Genomic DNA, 20,244 nt, shown 5'->3' on the forward strand with positions numbered 1-20,244 from the left:
TAGATCTTAAGACTTGCTTCTCTCCAACAATAACACAGATTGCCCAGTTACCATTAGTAACTGCCTCAGTAAAAATGTGAGTAATCAGCATGATAAAGGTAGATGCAGATAGAAGAGCTTGGCTAAAACCCCAGTAACAGATTCCTTCTTAAGGTAATCAAAACAGTGAAATATAATTTACTAGTATATATTTCATCAAATGCATTTCTTCAAAACTGGACCTTATTGGACTGGGTGTCTCACATTTGCCTTCACTTTTTCTTTAACTCAGTGATCACAACATCTTGCAGTAACACAATTCTTATTTTTCCCTTTCTCCAAAGGAGAATTAGATTACAGATTTCCATTTAGGGTACTGCGGGGGATACTATCTCCACAACCAGGGGGCACACATTGGGACTTGCCATTCAAAAAACGTACTTTTAAAGTACATTTCTTGGTGTTCAATGACATTCATTTTTGGCGTGCCTTTTTCCAATAGCTTAATGTTTGCTATGTTCCACTTCAGTAAGTTATGTAACATTTCCCAATAAACAATTGCCTACATATAAATGTTAATACTTATACTTTAGCAAGGCAGCAATCTTGTTGGGGACGTTACAGATGAGTTACATATCCCTAATAAATCCTGCAGTATCCTACTGAAAAAGCAGTTCATTGTAGCTCTTATTATCCATTCTTCAGTAACAGTAAAAAAAAATATTCTGCCAAAACTTCCAGTATACAACTGTCTTCACACATTTTTGTTAAGTATATTCCTGTAACATAACTATTGTGTAACATTTACTACCAGTTTCTCTGGCACAGTCACTTCTATAAAGGCCTTATTACCTGCACTCAAATAAGACAATCATAACATTACAAAGGTATATATGTACCCTTTAGGTATTAACAATCACTCATGCAATGTACTATAACCATGTTCTTTAACATATTAAAAGTCTCACTCCACCTTGACAGCAACCACCATACACAATCCTCTCCAGGAAAACAATTTTCTTACTTTTCTTTGCCATAACATGATAGTCTCCTTACAAAGTTGAACTTCTTTTCTCTTCTCCAGTCTGGATTATATTTTTTCTAGATTATTTTTTGCCTCCATGCCGTTCAACCTTCTAATACCTCCTATTTGTCTTAAGACATTCAGTCCCCTACACTTGGTATCACCAGCATGGAAGCAAGAGTCAATCAGAAAGGCTGACATGGAGCTGACAGCCAACCAGAAGGGCTGTCATGGAGTTGACAGACAATCAGAAGGGCTGACACATAGCTGACAGCCAGCCAGAAGGGCTGACATGGAGCTGTCAGCCAACTGGAGGGGCTGTCATCCAAACAGCCACCTAGCAGGTTTGTACTCTTGCTTGCATTTCTACAATAAGATTATTTATAATGAGATCCTCAACATGATGCTAGTAGGTAATCTGTCCACTTGCATCACTCTGTAGAGTACTATGTCCTCCCCGGCATTTGTGTGCTTAAACCCACCCATGCATTAATGAGGGTTATCACTAACTTGGAATCACCAAACATGTGTCCTTTTCCCTGGCCATTTTGGTGCTGCACAAGACTCCACTTGCTGGCAGTGACAATAAGCCAGCTGAATGTCATATCTCTCTCTCTCTCTCTCTCTCTCTCTCTTTCTCTCTGTCTTTCTCCCTCCACCCCACCCCAGCCCCCAGGATGACAAAGACAGCTTCAGATACTCATTCACACCCTCCTCTGTTTGGATCTTCTAGCAGCCAAGCCATTATTCTAACTCAGTCCATCTGGGTCATATTTAGAACTTTATCATTCTATGCTATGGAGCAGGGACATTCTAGATTATAATATTAACTAACACTCGTTTAGTTTTAGATCTCACTGCAAATAGCTGTACATTTTTACTTTCATAAAAGCAGGCACTAGTTATTGACAGTAACTTTGATAGTCTCAGGAAGACATTAACCATATCTAGACATTGTCCTTTATCCTTGAAAGATGTGGGCCAATAGAAACAGCTTTATGTAGCTGGAAATGTAAGCTGTGATACACATGCTAATGGAATTTCTTTTCATTTTTGTCTCATTCAGGAACAACTTGCAGCAATCCAGAGTCAGTATAAAGACCTCTGGGTGAGTAATGCATTATATCATGCAAGCATCATACTTTCTGTAAATAAGCTAATTATTCATGATGTCTGAAGGCTTTTGTTGGGGACTGTGCCATTAGTGACCATATGTTATATTCTTGTGATATCACCTAGAAAAGGTAGCTGTATTTTCACCCCAATGCACTGTTTCTGCAACAAGTGCAGCTAGTTCCTCATCAATCTTATAGCAAATTAACATATTTCACATTTCAATCTGAAGTCTATAACTACTGCAGAAAGAAATGCTGTGGTCTGCCATGTTTGTATGAACTACAACAAGGGTATGCTTTGCTTACTCACAGAGATGACGTAAGCATCAGCAAAATGTTCTGTATAACTGAAACACAAATTACTGAGAACTTCTTTTTTTCATGACAGGAACATAAAAACTCTGTTATCTGCAAATAATTAAACAAAGTGATTAGCGTCTGCATCATAATCATTATTATCAGTACCTATGTTAAAAAAATGCAGAATACAAATCTGTCAAGATCCATTTTTAACTCACATTATCTTGTTTTATCACTAACTTGATACAGGAATCTTCTAGAAGCCGTAAGATCTACCTCGGTAGCCTGTATGACTATATGCAAGGCTGCACCAGGGAGCTCATGGCCCTTAATGATGAATCAAATAAAATCGTCCAACAGGATTGGAGTGACCAGATGGCTGACCATGAGGAAGCAAGAAGACGGTATGAAGTAAGTATGCATCCCTTCTTCCCACTGATACAATTTAACTTTTCTGGTGGAGACCAGAGAAACAACTGCAAGATGCTTTCTGAGAGTGAGAGGGGTATCCTGTTAATGATAGCTGTTGCAGACATGGGAAGCAGGGTTCAGCATTGCTACCCATTGCATGCTCCACCCTCAGGATTTATTTTATTTATTTATTTTACTTGAATTTGTTGACTGAGGCAAAGAACTGATCACACATGACCAATTTCAGTCTCAGCCTGGAAAAGAATATTACAGAAAAGAATACAATTAGTCAATTATGATGACAAACAAAATGTGACAAGTATAAGTGCAAAGCTTGGCTTAAAAAAAAAAATTAAAAAAAAATATATATATATATATATATATATATATATATATATATATATATATATATATATATATATATGCACAGTGGCTCAGCGGATATCATTGTCACCTCACAGCAAAAGGATCTCTGGTTTGATTTTCAGCTGCGGTACCTTCTGTGTGAAGTCTGCTTCTCCTCCCTGTATTCACATACGTTTCCTCTAGGTGTTCCAGTTTCCTCCCACATTCCAAAGGCATGCAAGTAGGTGGATTGGATACTCTAGAATGGCAAGAGGTGTGAGTGTCCATGTGAGTGCGTGGTATAGAAGAAGTGCAGTAGGTGTAGCCACCTGACTGTGTGAACCTTGGCACTAGATGACTATCACTGTTGAAATAACAACCCAACCCAATGTGCAAAAATGGGAAAAAAGGGATGTGAATGGGTGGATGGCTATAATTATATACAACAGCATCATACAGATCCTGAAGTAAACTTATACAGTGAGAGGGCTGTAGTTGGGAAATGTTGGGTTGGAAGTTTGTAGGCTAGGAGATGGTGGAATTAGGTAATGCAGTTAGAGTTATAACATTGGCATTTGGTCAACTTCTAGAGATGAACTTTTAACTGCGAACTGAATTTGGGGTAGGAAAATGTTTCTGGACACAAGCAGGGTGTGGGAGAAAAGAGGAAAACACTCAACAGCACTATGATACTCTCCCAGGGTCTGCAATCTCCTCACCAGCCCCAGACATGCGTCAGGTATAGCCCACGGGAGAATGTCACGTCCAGTAGACGTGGTAGATGAGGAGAAAACAAGGGACAGCTGATAGTCAGCTGCAGGGAGCAGAAATAGAGGTGAAAATATGTTAACTTTTACCAAATACAACTAGAATTTATAAACTAACCACAATTATTGCATGTCTATATGTAAGTACATGTAATCTTAGCAAATTTGCTTCATAAGCAAAAGAAAACAAAGCATTTCACCTACTGATGATATGGCTATTTAAAGCTTAATATTCAAGTGGCTTAAAAGTACTGTGCTTACCGAAAAAATAATAATAATGAATTGTAATAATAATAACAATAATAATAATAATGAATTGTAATAATAATAATAACAATAATAATAATAATAATGAATTGTAATAATAATAATAACAATAATAATAATGAATTGTAATAATAATAATAACAATAATAATAATAATGAATTGTAATAATAATAACAATAATAATAATAATGAATTGTAATAATAATAATAACAATAATAATAATAATAATGAATTGTAATAATAATAATAACAATAATAATAATGAATTGTAATAATAATAATAATAATAATAATAATAATAATGCTAGTACCTATATTTCTGTCTTTTAGAACTCTTTAATGCTGTAGTGACCTAATGTGCAGAGATGTTTCCAGACATTCCATGTACATCCTAGAAAAAGGGCATGCCCACTTGATACAATAGTTTATGTTCTTTCCACCTTTTGACAATATTCCCAGGCAAGGGCATTTCTCCATCACTACCTTGAAGAGCTTTCGCAACACCTCACATCCTCCTCCTCCTCTTCCTGAGTCACTGGTTAGTTTACCAGTATCTATTTGAAGCCCTCTTAAAGATATTCTCCATGACCTCATTAACTTTTTCACTTTCTTAGGCCTTCATTTTAGTGGCTAATGCAGCTGATACCTTCCTGGCCTGTGACTCCATATGAATAAGTTCCACAGACCACCTTGATAACATTGCACAGAAGGCTTCTTTCTTTTTTACCTACTATATTTCATCATCTCTGGTGTCCACCAGTGGGTCTTAGAGTTATCACCATGGCAAACACCAATCACCTTTAAGCTACATTTCCTTGCCATTGCCTAAACTACTAAAATAACCCGTTCAGACACACTTCACATCCCCTGATCTCCCCAGGTATGCAACTAAAGCACTTATGTATGTGGAAGTTGAATTTATTAGACACAAAAGCACTGCCTAGGCATGTCAAGAATACATTCATTACACATATGGGTTTACTTGGTCTGTCAAACCACCTCACTGGCAAGCTGACCCAACTTACCACCAAATTCAGTTCAGATAATAGCTCAGCACCTTGTATTCAGAGTATATAGCCTCAGACTTGATGATACTACTAACACGTCAATCACTATGTGGTAGGGTAAGAAGTATACTTACGAGCATAATGTTTGAAAATGGCATTTTGATAGGCAATCTGTGGCTAGGACAGACATCCAAAAACAATTCACCACTTGGCTGCAGATCATGCAAGCTATTTCTCCTAAGCATACCCTTCCAGTTTTGTCTGCCATTCTCCAAGACATCTCCCAGAACAAAATCATTTGGAGGTACACTTTTGAGAACCACACCCGCAGCCTTTAAGAAGGTTGTCAATACTTCTGCAGCTGCTACCACTGGAAAGGCTACTACAACTGTGACTATTAGTAGCATTGTGTTTTTATTGTGAAAATTACTATAGCTGCTATTACTGCAACATTAATACAACTGCTATTATCAGTAGTGTCATGTTATTACTGTATTACAACTGCTATTACTGCAAACGTTACTACAGAGGCTACTATTGGTAGTATTGTGTTATTATTGTGAATATTATTATAAGCTTTTATTACTGTAAAAATTACTACAACAGCTACTATCACTAGTACCGTGTGTTAGTATTGTTAATATTACTTCAGCTGCTACTCCTACTGCAAAACGTACTACAACTGCAACTATTAGTATTACTGTGTTATTACTTGTAATACTGCTGCAGCTGCTACTACTGCAAAGGCTACCCCATCTGCTACTGTTTGTACTATTATGTTACTACTGTTAATACTGTTGCAACTGCTACTACTTCAAGGCTACTGCTACTGGCACTATTAATACCATAATGTTACTATAATTAATACTAATACAGCTAGCCACTACTGCAACTAATGTTAGTACCACTGCTACTATTAGGACTTCTGTGTTACTACTGTAAATATTACAATAAGTATCCTTTCTGTACCATGGTTTTGTAGTCTTGAGCTTCATTGCTTAAAGTATTCCAACTGCCATATACAGATCATACATTGAATATCTTCTTTATCTTCTAGCATTTCAAAACATATGAACTGATGAACAAAGAGAGCACAATAAACAAACTCCAGAGTAATGGAGATGAGCTGATTCAACTTCAACATCCAGCAGCACAAACTGTTCAGGTATGACCATTCGTCTGTTCAAGACTTAATTAAGAAACTACTAAGGGAGCTGGTGTGGCTGTGTGTGTGAGCATGTGTGTGTGTGTGTATGTGCATGTGCGCTCGTGTGTACCATGGTTGTGTGCACGCGCGTGTGTGTGTGCATACTTGTGCGCGTGCGTGTTGACATTCAGGTACATTCATCCTTCTGTTCAAGACCTGTTAATTAAGAAACTACTAAGGGAGATGATCTGAGTGCTTGTGTGTGTGTGTGTGTGTGTGTGTGTGTGTGTGTGTGTGTGTGTGTGTGTGTGTGTGTGTGTGTGTGTGTGTGTGTGTGTATTGACAACTCTCACACACACAAACACACACACGTACAAATGCATTGACAAACATACCAGCACATATCAAAAAGAAAACATTCTTTTAAAGGTTTCAGTCTAAGTTTCTACAGCATCCACATCACTGCACTTTCTCATGTGTAGAGTATATTTTTTCTATGTTTATTATTCCCATAACATCAAATGATGCAAAGAAGGCAAATGTGGTACTACGGAACCTTTTAAAACCTTTAATGGAATAAGTTATGGAAATGTAATGTTATAGTCATGTCTTATTTCAAGTTATTTGTAAAACAGACACATGGTTATCTTCCTATGACATTTCAGTATACACCTAAGTGCCTATGGACGCATGTCTTAATATGCACGGTGGGATATTGCCAAATGAATGAAAATGATTGACGGAAAATAGAAGTATTTACTTCAAGGTCAAACTTAACAAAAGAGTTTGTTTTACAACACAGGGAGTTGTTTAGGACAAAATCTGTTTTCTGAAAACATATTTCGACCTGTTTTTCTGCTTACTGTCCTTTATCCCCCCCCCCCCACACACACACACACACACACACACACGCACACACACAAAACAGTAACACAGTAAACAGTAGACTTGTTAATGTACAGGGAAGCAATGTGATAAATGTTTTTCAAGTAGTACATTGCAACATAGAAAGATGCATGCATGTGAATGAGATAAATTAAAAAATTACTTATGAGAGAATAGTTCCCCCACATTGTTATGAAAATTAGTGTATTATCTTGCTTTTTAAGTGTTGTGCTTTTCTGTGATTGACAGGCCCACCAGGATGCCGTGAAGAATGAATGGCAAGAATTCTTGAACCTCTGTCTGTGTCAGGAGAACCACCTGAAAAATGTGGAAGATTACAAGAAGGTAAATAAACTGTCCTTTTTGGCTTGCACACAAGCAGATGTTCACTGTGTAGCTGAGAAGAATGGCCACCAACTGAGGAACAGTGTACATTATATTCATATACATTTGATCCACAAGAGTTGAGAGTTACTAATGTGCAGACTGCAGAAAGATAGACATATGTAATGTGGTTAGCAAACACATATTATGTGAGGGCAGCTGCAACGTCTACACCTGTAGAGTGTATGTATGACATGTAGGAACTAAAGGTAATGGTCTGCCTAAGAATTCTGGGAGATGTACAACACCCCAAGCAAATTCATTCAAGGTCTGTGAAGCATTATTTGAGCTGTGGGACCATATCTCAAAACGTAAAGGAGTTTATGTGTCTAAAATTGTGGCTTTCAGTAGTGTAGTCAGCATTTTAATACTGGAATAAGTCGAGTGTATGCAGCATGTAATGCAGGCATTTGTGACCTGAACAGCGCTAAGGCAACAAGGCACAGTGTATTTTACTGAAAAGGTAAAGCAACAGAAAATTCTGGCAGCTCCTCATTCGGAAATGTTTTACAACATATTGTTTTTATGTGGAGCCATCACCCCCTCCCAGTGCCCCCAGCACTTCTGTTATGTATTATAATCAGCTATGAAATCACTGCATCCTGAAGTAGGGAAGATGACCCCTTGTAATAACACTTGTTTTCCAGTCCAGCTTTCTTCCTTACTCATCTTACCTGCCCTTTTCCAAATTTTTCAGAATTGCAATCTGATGTGGAGGAGCTATGCACATCTCCCATTTAAATCAAGCATACATAATATTTTGAGCCATTTCACTAAACATATTGACCTGCAGACTCCTTATTCTATATCTAATCAAATTTCCAGGCAATGTTGTCATGATCAAGTTGTAAAATTAACTATAGTGAATGAGAAAGCTATCTTACAAAATCAGATAGCACCATTTTGCAACTTACCTTATGAAAATAATTAAATTCAGTCTTAAGGAACTGCCTATCTGTGCTTTCATGGACTTTGTCTTATACAAAGCTTTTGCATCTAACTGTCAGCAAATGTTTTCCACCACTTAGGTGATAAACTCTATAGCAACACAACAGAAATGTTTTTCTAGGTCTGTTGCATTTAAAAACTAGTTCTTCAATAACAAACTGAAACTAAAGTACAGAAACACCAAACCTTACACTTTTTTTTTCCTCTGCTAGTATTTGTTGATCTTTCCACCAGTCTCTCTCATATAACCCTTTGCTTCATTAAGGGATACTAAAGCAGAATTCAATAAATCCAATTTTTGTTAATAAACTTTTATTAGGGAGGGGTCTGCTCTTCCACATCAGATTTTCCTAGCCTCCTTATCTATCATCAGATGCTTTTTTGAGTATAACTCTTACTCAAAATCCAAATCAGTGAAGGCCTAACCCTGCCTGAAGTGAGGTCCTTGCAGTAGCGTATCCTAGACTAGAAGTGGGACCCTGCCTCGCATTTTTGTAAGACAGAATGAAATACAGAAATGCCACTGTCAGTAATAGGTGAGAAGTCAAGAATATGGCCTCTGAAGCACACATGATCTGTATACTGTATGGTTTGCAGCTTACAATCCTACCTTTTACTAACAGCTACCCATTCTGTCTTCCTTTGCCTGCTGTAGTTCCACGATGATGCAGACATTGTCAGCAAGTCATTGAAGAAGATAAATACTGATCTAGACAACAAATACAAGAGCTACAACCGAGACAACCACCGTGTTATGTCAGACCTGCTTTTGCAGCTTGAGGTAAGTGCTCTTACGTCACTCTAAAGCAAAAGTTATACATACTGGATAAGCTGAACTGATAAAACCTCTATATAGTCATTTAGATGGAATTTCAACAAAAAACTACCTGAACAGTTAAGCAATATGCATTCCTTTTGGTCTAAATGTCTCTTCCCCTAGTATATCCATCATTTACGCTCAGTAAATACCAATACTTAATAGTCACACAAACTGAAGCTTTTCTGCCAGGATCTCCACTGTAAAGGCCTGTACCCATCTAAACAAACCCACCTGACAAAGTGCAATAAATAAGTAAATATATGATGCAGTAACCATTTGAAATGTTGGGACCCACTTCAGAAAGTCCAGAAATAAGGAGAGTGAATGGCTGAAATAAAGGACTTGCATATATATACTGAATCAGAGATGGCTATTTCTCAAAATATTCCCTTTTCTTTGAAGTACTGCAATCTCATAGTTGGTATATATGTATGTATATGTGTATATATATATATATATATATATATATATATATATATATATATATATATACACAATATGGGTTCACTACATAATCTCAAAATTTTGAAATACCGAATGTCAAAATCTCGAGACTATATAGCTGAAATCCTTAAATGCCGAAAGACCAGAAGCGCGGAATTCAAAATCGCGAACATACAACACACATACAGCACACACATACACACAACTTCCCCCCACAATCAAGCATATCATCCTACACTATAGATAAGCAGGGGGGCAAGCCCCCCTGCACCCCCCCTACTTAAATATACTAACTCCGAGATCGCACAAACACACAAGGGAAACTCACACCCACATATTTTACAGTCCCTCACACACACACATCACAGTCACAACAAACACTAACACACACTAAAGCCCCTAACCAACACACTTACACATAGATACTTACCTGAATTCCACCTATCCAGCCACAAATCACAACACCAGAAGCACTACTTCAGTATCTCCGTACATCGGGATTTTGAATTTCACGCTTCTCGTTTTTTGGTATTTAGGGGTTTCGGCTATATAGTCTCCAGATTTTGACATTCGGTATTTCAAAATTTCATGATTATGTAGTGAACCCATATATATAAAAAACTTTGGAGGGAGGAGCTTGCCCACCCCACCCCCAATCAGGGATGCAGGGGAGAGTGCCCCCAGCAAAAACAGGTTTAAAGGAGAAGAGCTAATAACTGCTCTTCTCCTGCACTTGGCATTATGAGTGCCGACATATCGGTAAGGAGTCATGTGATATTCTTTTGCCAACCACAAAGGATGGCTGGATGCCATGCATGGAATTTAGAATACTAATACATTGTAAGGGCTTTCTTAAACATAGACAAAGGCAATATTAAAACTGCTAAAATCAAAGGACTCTGGCACAAGTAGTGAAATTTCTGGCCCAGCATTCCTAGCTAGGACATATAATCCTGCCAACTCATTCTATTACAGAGAATGAGCCCAGCTACCCTGCAAAGGAATCTCATTTCTTCCACTGGCACCCATGAGCTCATCCTTTTGGTCACTACCTAAATGTCATAATCATAGGTGAGGCTGCACATACAGTGACAGGAAAACAGAGGCTTCCAACAGCCACCTCTTGAGCCAGGTCTGTACCAGGCATTTATGGGTGACTGCTTGATGGCCTGGTGACCTATACAGCCCAGTTGGACTCTGACTCAGAAAGCTGCATGAAGCAATCTGGGCTCACCATCTGCAAGGCAAAAGATGAGGACAGGTACAGTTCCAATCAGCTGATTGGTAGGAGTGAGATGGATTAAGATGAACCAGACTCAAGCAATGGAATTTGTTTTTTGTGACATGAAAATGTCACCTCATTAATGAAGTAAAGGCCGGTGTCTGTCTGGAAGGTTGAAAGGATTAGTTCATTTTACTTGGTCCAGTATCCTCTTTGGCTTTGGAGCCAGACTTCCTGATTGGAATGATTTATCTGTCTGTCATACTTCAGAGCTGAAATTTAGAAGAAGTGTCGGATGTATTTGTGGGAATATTGATAAGCCACAAGCTGGGTGTTTTGTAAATGGAGTTCTTGCCTGTAAACAACAGGGTTACCTCAATGCAACTGTGATTTTTAAAAAGGAAAACTCTCACTTATGCAAACACATCTAACAATTATTTCTTAGGAGTATTCGGCTTTCTTAGAAATCATGGATACATTGATCAGCAGGACACCACTTAATGATTTTGTAGTTTAGTTGAAGACTTAAATGCTCACATTAGAAGTGAAGAATGTACTTAGAAGGGAGGAATGGGCGGAAAAGTTGCCTAACATGTAACCAAATGGGAATTGCTATTCAAAGACTGTCAATAGCAAAAGCACCAAGTTCAAACTTAGGTGTGCTAATAAATACACTTAGTACCGGGGAGCCTTGAGTCAAAGATTATTGGTTGGCTTTGTAGTTATGCCATATATCCTGGACACTCAACTACAGAGAATTTCATTGACAGAAAATATTTAGAAATAATGGCATAATGTTAAAATGGGTTTATAATATTTTAAATTTAATATTTAATATACTGCTATACAGAATAATTAGTAGCAATTTGCAACAATGTATCAACAAAATCATAGCAATTTAAATTTCTAGGTAACAAATCCAGAGTCTTTTTTAAAAAAATAGACCTGAGAAAGGTCAGGTTTAGAAGAAATGGTGCTAGAAATGTAATTATTTAAGTGACTTCTTCAAATGAAAACCTTAAAACTGCTTTATAAGAACAGCTTTTATGTGTAGGCATTCTTTATACAGATCCATACTAACTGCTTAGTGACTATTTCATTTCAATGAGGTTCTGTTCCTTCAGTCACTCTGCTAAAGCTATGCTCTGCAATAAACTGGCTTCTGCAGTGGTGTCTTAACCAAGTCATTGTAATTAGTCTGCTCTGTTAGGACATGTAATAATGTCTAAATGTTATGGCAAAAGCAGACACCATCCATCTATAGAAGACCAAAAGTATGTGACTGACAGCTTCAGGAAAATACTAGATTTTACTTGAAACTGCTCAGCTAACATGGTATTTATAAGCATTGCATTTATACTGGAACAGGACACTTTAATGTGGGACCAATCAGAGAATAGTCACCACCTCCCACTTATCTGCTTTCCATTTACTGAATACATGCTCTGATCTCCAAGAAGCATGTTCAAATATCGTAAGTGGAAAAATAAGAGATTATGCAGATGTGAGTAAAATAAACCGTCCTGATTGTATATTACCAATTATACAATGACCCCCCATTAATATTCTAAAACGTGCACGCTGATTGGTCAGCGTGCCCGTTGTAAATCAGACTTATACTAATGGAAAAAGGTCCGGTCACCCGGACTTTTTCCATTAGTATAAGGCTTTTTTTTTGTATGTGTTGAACAGCAACGGAGAACTGAAGAGCTCTGTTGCTGTTATCCTGTTATGTTAAACGCATTTAACATAGCGAGATAGCTTAAAAAAAGCAACGGAGATCTTCCTTTCTCCGTTGCTTTTTTTTAAAGTTGTCTTGCTATGTTAAATGGGTTTAACATAGTGAGACAACTTTAAAAAAAGCAACAGAGAAAGGAAGATCTCTGTTGCTTTTTTTAAATCTGTCTCGCTATGTTAAACTCGTTTAGCATCGTGAGACACCTTAAATAAGCAACGGAGAAAGGAAGATCTCTGTTGCTTTTTTCTAAGCTATCTCGCTATGTTAAACGCGCTTAACATAGCGAGACACTTTTAAAAAGCAACGGAGGGATCTTCCTTTCTCCGTTGCTTCCTCTACACACAGCTCTGATGTACTGCATAAGCATACGCATAAGCAGTACATCAGAACTGCTCCAGAATACCAGACAGCTGCGGAAGGGCAGCAAGGAGGCATTATACAATGCCATTATTTAAGAAAAGTAGTATTTTTTACTTAAATAATGTCATTGTATAATAGCAATAACCCACTTCTGGGTGTGGGTAATGCTCAGGCTTTGCCCTCGTGACCAAACCACACCAAACGTGGGTAAATCCAGCATTACCCACGCCCAGGTGTGGGTTATTGCTTAACTATTTCCCTTTCCCCATGCTTGTATGATTGTGGAGTTAGTGCATACATATTTGTTTTGAGTATCTGCCTTTATATTGCCATTTATGGCAGCTCAATATAGATGTTACAGTCTGTGAGGGTATTTATTTGCCTCTTGCTGAAAAGGAAGAGAGATATTTCAAAAAGAGGTTTGCAATGTGTGGAAAATTGATGTTAATAAACATAGTAAGGTACTCTTGATCCCATTTGCCGAAAATATTTCACTTATAAATAAAAAACACTAAATAAAATACAGGGAATAAAGTTTACCATCTCACCTGTGTTTTGACAAATAAGACATGGTACAGTAGTTAGCATCGCCATCTCACAATACTTTGTTCTCCATTTTGGTTCCCAACAGGGGTGCCTTCCATGTAGACTCTGCATGTCATCTCCATGCCCACAATGGGTGTTGCTAGGTGTTCTGTTTTTTTCCCACATCTCAAAAACATGCTACAGTTGAAATGATCCTGCAAGTTATATTTGAGTGTGAATGCTATGTTTTAGGGTATATATGCATTCTGCAATGGGCTAGAATCCAGCCAGGATTAACTTCACATTCTTGTACCGACTATGTGCCAGGATTTGCTTTATTTCCCCATTAAAATTAATTGGATAAAGTGGTATCAGAGAATTAATTAATTAATTAATAAACTCAAGTGCTTGTTCAACCAATTAAACTTAGCCTAAGCATGAATTCCATGTTTCTTGTTTCACCAGTTGCAGAAGAAATTTAGAAAAGGAGGGTCGGAGTATTAATGTTGGTGAAAGACCCTTGGAGGTTATACTCTCTGTGAAAAGTTGGTAAATCCAGATTATTTATGGTTGTACCTCTCATGCTATTATTAAATTACATTTGAAGAAGTTACTTTAACTCATTACTCAAGCATTACTCATCATAACTTGTGACACCTGTTATCCTGATGCAGATCAAGACATCATTAAGTGCAAGAAATTTCAAACATTTCTAGGAGTTATAAAAAAGAACAATTTTAAAGAACAAGATCTAAAATATGAAAAAAGATATAACATACTAGATGTATTCTTCTTAAATAGAATAGTATCCCAAAAGTATATTTCTCTTTACACATGCCAGACCATAACATGACTTAATGTAGCTTAGTTATAAAGAAAATTGGTTATGTTAAATGGATATCATGGATTATAAATGAGGGGTAGTTTATTACTGTAAAATATTAAATTTATTAAGCAACTTAAAATGGAAAGTTGTTTTGAGGTATTAGCGTTTGAATTCTGCCAGAATCTTTTCTATTTTGAATCTGTTGAATATAAGTATTCATATACTCACGGATAGCAATTAGTGTCACAGAAAAATAAATAGCAGAATGTGCAGCATTATCTCCTATCAGATTAGCTTTAAGATTGCCTCATTACAGCATAACTGCTTAATTAGAAGAACAGAGAAGTTAGAAGTAAAACTAATACATGAGGCTAATGGTGGGATAGTCTCAGCAACTATAGCAGCTAAATAATTTTGGTCTTTTTAATTATCAGCCCTCGTATTATACCAGCTACAGGGTATTGCAAGCACTTTTATTAAATCAACTGTTTTCTTCTAATTTTAATGGGAATGTTTCATTTATAGTTAACAGACTTGATGCATGGACAGTTATATCCAATTCATGATTACTTTGTGCCTTGCATAGAATTAGAGTCACTTCATTCATGGGCCGCAGTTAAGTCCAAGGAGCCTTCTTTGCAAAGATTATGGACATTATTTCTGCATTGTTACTTTTCCTAAACATACAATCTTTGCAAATTGGATAAGCACATCCTTCATATAAAGCAACAAATAATACTGGAATCCAAATAACAGACCAGCTAACTTAGTTAAAAACCTTAAATTAGTCTGATGTCATTTAGTTAAAAGCTATTACTTAGTCTGATGTTAATGTCATTATTATTCAAACTGTCGGAACACATCTGGTGAAGTGACTTTCACAGAATCACACAGTAGGAAAATAGAGGTAGAAAGAATCAGGCCCCATAGCTTTTACTAGTGGAAGCAGCTTATTAACAGCTCAGAGCTTTAATCCTCCGTATTAACTGTCTGGATTTATTGAGCCTTTATCCTCTTTGCTATCCGACAAAAGTAATTGATTCTAACAAACGCTGTACACAGACTTCTACCAAACACAGATTTCTGAATATCAAATCATGTCTAACTAATTTCAAGAAATGTTTTAAGTCAGTCATGTCACTGTTGTGAGATGCACAGCAAAATGAATCTATTTTGATCTGGAATGTGTATATGGCATAATTCTGCTAGATGACATTACATGCAAATGGCTAGTAATGTATGATTGATCATGAAGGTGAAGCCTGAGTGAATGAACAAAGCTACCTACGGGTAAATCCTGCATTACCCACACAGGACTGGATTATTGTTATACAATGACATTATTTAAGAAAAAAAGAGTCTTACATTTTCTAAATAATGTCATTGCATAAATGGATTTTAATATTTTCCCACTGGCTTCTGGTAGCCTGGAGCATGCAAGATGTGTACCGCACATGCAAAACACATTTCTTTCTCTGCCATTTTTTGAAGGTAGCAAGGAATCTGCATGGAACATGTAGAGTAACTTTCAAATGTCTAGATTTTAGCAGAAAGCTCAGATGTTTTCCTTATATTGTTGGTATGTGATCATAAAAGCTGTGGATTTGTGGCAAACCATTCAGGACTGCAGTCACTAAATAATGAGAGGCGTCAGTTTCTAATGCTATGCTGTCAAGCTGCTGGTATGTTCACGCTGAGCATCGAGAAACTCATTTTTTTATTAAACATTTAACAGTTTACTGGGTTGGGGAAGGTCTTTTAATTATTATTTTTATTATTTGTTAATAGTTTAAACTCATTGAAAAAGTGAGTTAAATGGAGCTCTTTCAAAGGGAGAGTCAGTTTACACTGAGCACACTGATTGGTCTGTCCATTCAGCATGCATGTTTTGAATACTGAGTTGGCTTATTAGGCAATGTGGAAAGCAGTTTCTCCACAGTAAAACTTCTTTGCTGAAGAATTTCTGGCTAAGCCAAAACATTTGTGGAGTAATATCAAGGAAAGTTTTTTAATGTGCCTGTAAGTCACTTTTAAGAATAAGTATTACATCCACATATTTTGAACGCCAACAGTATAATATTTGCCTGTCATTATTCATTGACTGTACTATTCCATGATTTATAATAAGTTTTGCATGGGATAGAGGGAAAAATGGGCATTCTGCAAAAGTCTGTAGAGGTATATATGATCAGTCTGCCCCCCCCAATAATTTACTTGTTTTTATTAGTATATGCTGGATTTACAGTGAGCACACTGACCAGGTTGTCCAGTCAACGTGCAATGGTTTTGCATATTAATGGCCAATTATTGTATAATCCTTAACAGAACGTGGAGTAAGCAGATGTAAAACAGGCAGCTAAATAATCAGAAATTATCATAACCTTCACATCAAGCTGAGGAACTATATCAAGACGAATTCTGCATGGATTACAATCCTACTTAGATAGTTTATCTTTGCAGAAACAATACAGTTAAATAAGGTTTGCAGATGACTTTTTTCCATGATCAAGTTAGTGTTTACCTCGATTAATACTTTACTAAGGTGAACTATATAACTGATATTAGAGATAAGATTAAGGTTAGCTTGGCTAAGTCTGCTGCAATATCTTTACCTAAAAAATGCCAAGACTACACTTAAATTAGGAGAAAGAGAGAGAAACGATTCTTCTTCTTCTGTCTTTCGGCTTTTCCCGGTTAGGAGTCGCCACAGTGGAACTCCGTTCCGCTAATGATTGGCAGTAGAGTTTTACATGCTGGCTTGCTGGGCCTAACGCACAACCTTCAGCGAAGGAACGCCCATTCACGCATGTCGACACACAGAAGATGCTCTAACTGAGAATCGAACGTGCAACATCTAACTGTGAGGCGACAATGCTACCGCAGCACCACCACCGCAGTAAAGAGATAGAAATGATAAAGAATACAAATGACAGTAGGCAATAACTATAGTTTTGCTTTCTCATACTGTATCATTTAAAAAGTACTGTGGCATTTTCCACTGTATGTTATATACATAGCATAGCAAAAGTTTTAAATTAGCCACAAGGAAATACCTAAAAACAAAGTGGTCTTGCCACTGTAGCCAACCACCCTGAAACCACCATCCTTTCACCTATTTCACCACCTCACTCTTAATGTATCTCTAACACTATTCCCCTGCCTCTTCTACTTCTTCCCTTCCTCTATCTCCAACCACTCAATTCTTACAGTCTCAAAACAACCTACCTGTCTAGTCTGTCTCCTATACTCTACCTCCCCTACATCTCCTACTAGCCATTCTTACTTTCCTTTCTTGTTTCCAAACTCCTATACAACTAGACCCTACCCACTTTAAATAAACATCTGCCTAACTATTTACTCATTTTGCTCTAAGCAGCTTAAATAATATTGTAACTAGTCACATTTTTCTTCTGCTAATTGTTTAAAACCTTGTTTGCAACAACTCACATACTTATCTGCCAATTGTTAATACTCTGTATAATTGAATTGCCTGAGGAGCTTTTTTTCTCTCCAGGTCTCTGCTTAGAAGATCCCATAGCTGATTGTTACTACTATGTTACTAAAATTTAATAAATTGTTTTATAGTCCTGAGGAGCTTTTCTCCCCGTGTCTCTGCTGAAAATGAGCCAAAAGCTCAGCCAGACTAACCCGGTTAACAAATGTAAAATAAATAAAATAAATAAATACATGTTAACTGGTACAGCAAGCCAAGGTAAAAGAGTATGCTTGCCCATTTTATTATATCAATGCAACCAACAATCAAGCATAATAATTTTATTACCTAACCAATGGCAGATATAAAATTGAAAAAAATTTTCCAAGAAAATATCACGTTAGGGAAAAAAGTATTAATTAAGGTTTGCTCACCTAAATGTGTTCTGAGTGTTTCTTCATCTTTTTAGGGGAAATTATATGGGATACTCCGTGAATATCATTCTGCAATTAAGTGAACTGGGAACAGACAGTTTTTTAACTGACTCCTGCGTTTAGTCGGACACTATGTAATGGTTTTACTGAACTTGTGGAACTGTTCTCCTTACTCTCAAGGTTGCACAATCTCAAAATTAGTATGCATAGAGAATGCTAGTAGTGAGTGGGGGTGCAGACTCCACACAGGTGGTACAAAGGGTCTCGCTGGCCTGAAAGAAAACTGAGTTTTGTGTTGTGGCTGTTGAAACCAACTTTGTGAGTTGCTGACTTAACATTTTTGATTTATTCCACCATGATGTTTCCTGTTTGTTATTTGGTTATAGAGATTAATATGATCTAGAGTGAGCAATTCTATTTTAACTACTATAGATTATTTTTGTATAACAGGAAAAAAATGAAATGTGGTTGTTAATAGTGTCAATACAAGACTTAGGAGATAGAGTTTAATCACATTTCCTTCCAAATTGCAGTTAGAAACTCTGCTTCAACAAAATTCTTTAGGGCAGCCATTGGCAATGAGAACTGCTTTGAATAAAAAATGTCTAGATCACTTGTTTATCTGAGTATGCTTGACTCCATGATTCATAAGTATTACTCATCTGGCTAGGTTGCAAAGGTTATATCTGAATTTTCTATGCCTACTTTGTAGAATGATGAAAGAGCACTGCTTCAAAATGAGAAGGACCTTGCAGATTTGAAGAAACGGAGCACTCAGATCTCACCATTAAAAATGAGACGCAATCGTACTTCCAAACCCATCACTGTCGAAGCCATTTGTGACTGGGAGGATGAATCAGTAAGAGACTTCTTTTTTACCTCTACTATGTGCTGCATGAATAATTTTTATTGGTAGCTGTTTATGCTAAATTAGAAGGGTAATGTCATGAGATAGCTAAATGGTGTTTATTTATTTATTTAACATTTGTTTACCAGGAAAGTCTGACTTGGAACAAATAACCTCTCCGTAGTGCAGTAGCCCAAAGGAACACTCGATGCTGCTTAAAAACTTTTAAACTTTTAATATCACACAAAGATGAACACGTAAACGCATTTTAAATTCACAAACACTTCTCATGCGTTTTTAAGCAGCATCGAGTGTCCCTTTGGGCTACTGCACTACGGAGAGGTTATTTGGTTGTTTTCGTGCTGTACACGTTTCGTGACTTGGAACAAAGCCAATTTTCAGTGGAGGCCCAGGGAGAAATGCTCCAGATGCATGTCTTTGTAACCTGGGTGGAAACCGGAGCACCCAGAGAAAACCCGCACAAATGCAGGGAGGACATGCAGACTCTGCACAGAAGGAACTCCAGCCAAGAATTGAACTGGAGAACCTCTTGCTGTGAGGCAACAATGCTACCGCTGCACCACTGCACCATTTACAGTCAAACTAATTCATATTTTTCATCTTAAATGAAAGTGACACTCAGTCACCAGCTTCCTCATAAGTGACAATCAGTCACCAGCTTCCTTACAATGCAGAGCCCGTGATCACTACATCCAACCCTAATACTGCAGAAGCTTTACCACAGGGACAAACTCCCAAACATTTTCACTGAGAATTTTGTCTTTGTACATCAGCCTGTGGTCATTACATCTCATCCCAATACTTCAGAAACTCTGCCTCAAAGGGCAACTCCCAAACATTTTCACTGAGAATTTTGTCTTTCTACAATAGCCTGTGGTCACTACATCTGATCCTGATGATGTGGAAGTTCTGCCACAACGGCCAACTCACAAACATTTTCACTTAGAATTTTGTCTTTGCACAATGTAAGCAAATTTAGCTTGAAGAACCTTG

The 20,244-nt window shown here is 37.2% G+C and overlaps 1 protein-coding gene across 1 annotated transcript in view; it reads left to right on the plus strand.

Moving 5' to 3' along the window:
* Positions 1–20,244, plus strand: part of EVPL (envoplakin) — a 231,892-nt gene that overhangs the window by 101,229 nt on the left and 110,419 nt on the right. The window contains exons 6-11 of the mRNA XM_044090500.1: positions 2,070–2,111; positions 2,668–2,829; positions 6,275–6,382; positions 7,499–7,594; positions 9,237–9,362; positions 19,096–19,242. Coding sequence (XP_043946435.1) covers positions 2,070–2,111; positions 2,668–2,829; positions 6,275–6,382; positions 7,499–7,594; positions 9,237–9,362; positions 19,096–19,242 — 681 coding nt within the window. The remainder of the gene's footprint in view (positions 1–2,069; positions 2,112–2,667; positions 2,830–6,274; positions 6,383–7,498; positions 7,595–9,236; positions 9,363–19,095; positions 19,243–20,244) is intronic.

The sequence above is a fragment of the Protopterus annectens genome, chromosome 12.part0, assembly GCF_019279795.1.
Source record: "Protopterus annectens isolate FY-2018-M chromosome 12.part0, PAN1.0, whole genome shotgun sequence".
Lineage (NCBI taxonomy): Eukaryota > Metazoa > Chordata > Ceratodontiformes > Protopteridae > Protopterus > Protopterus annectens.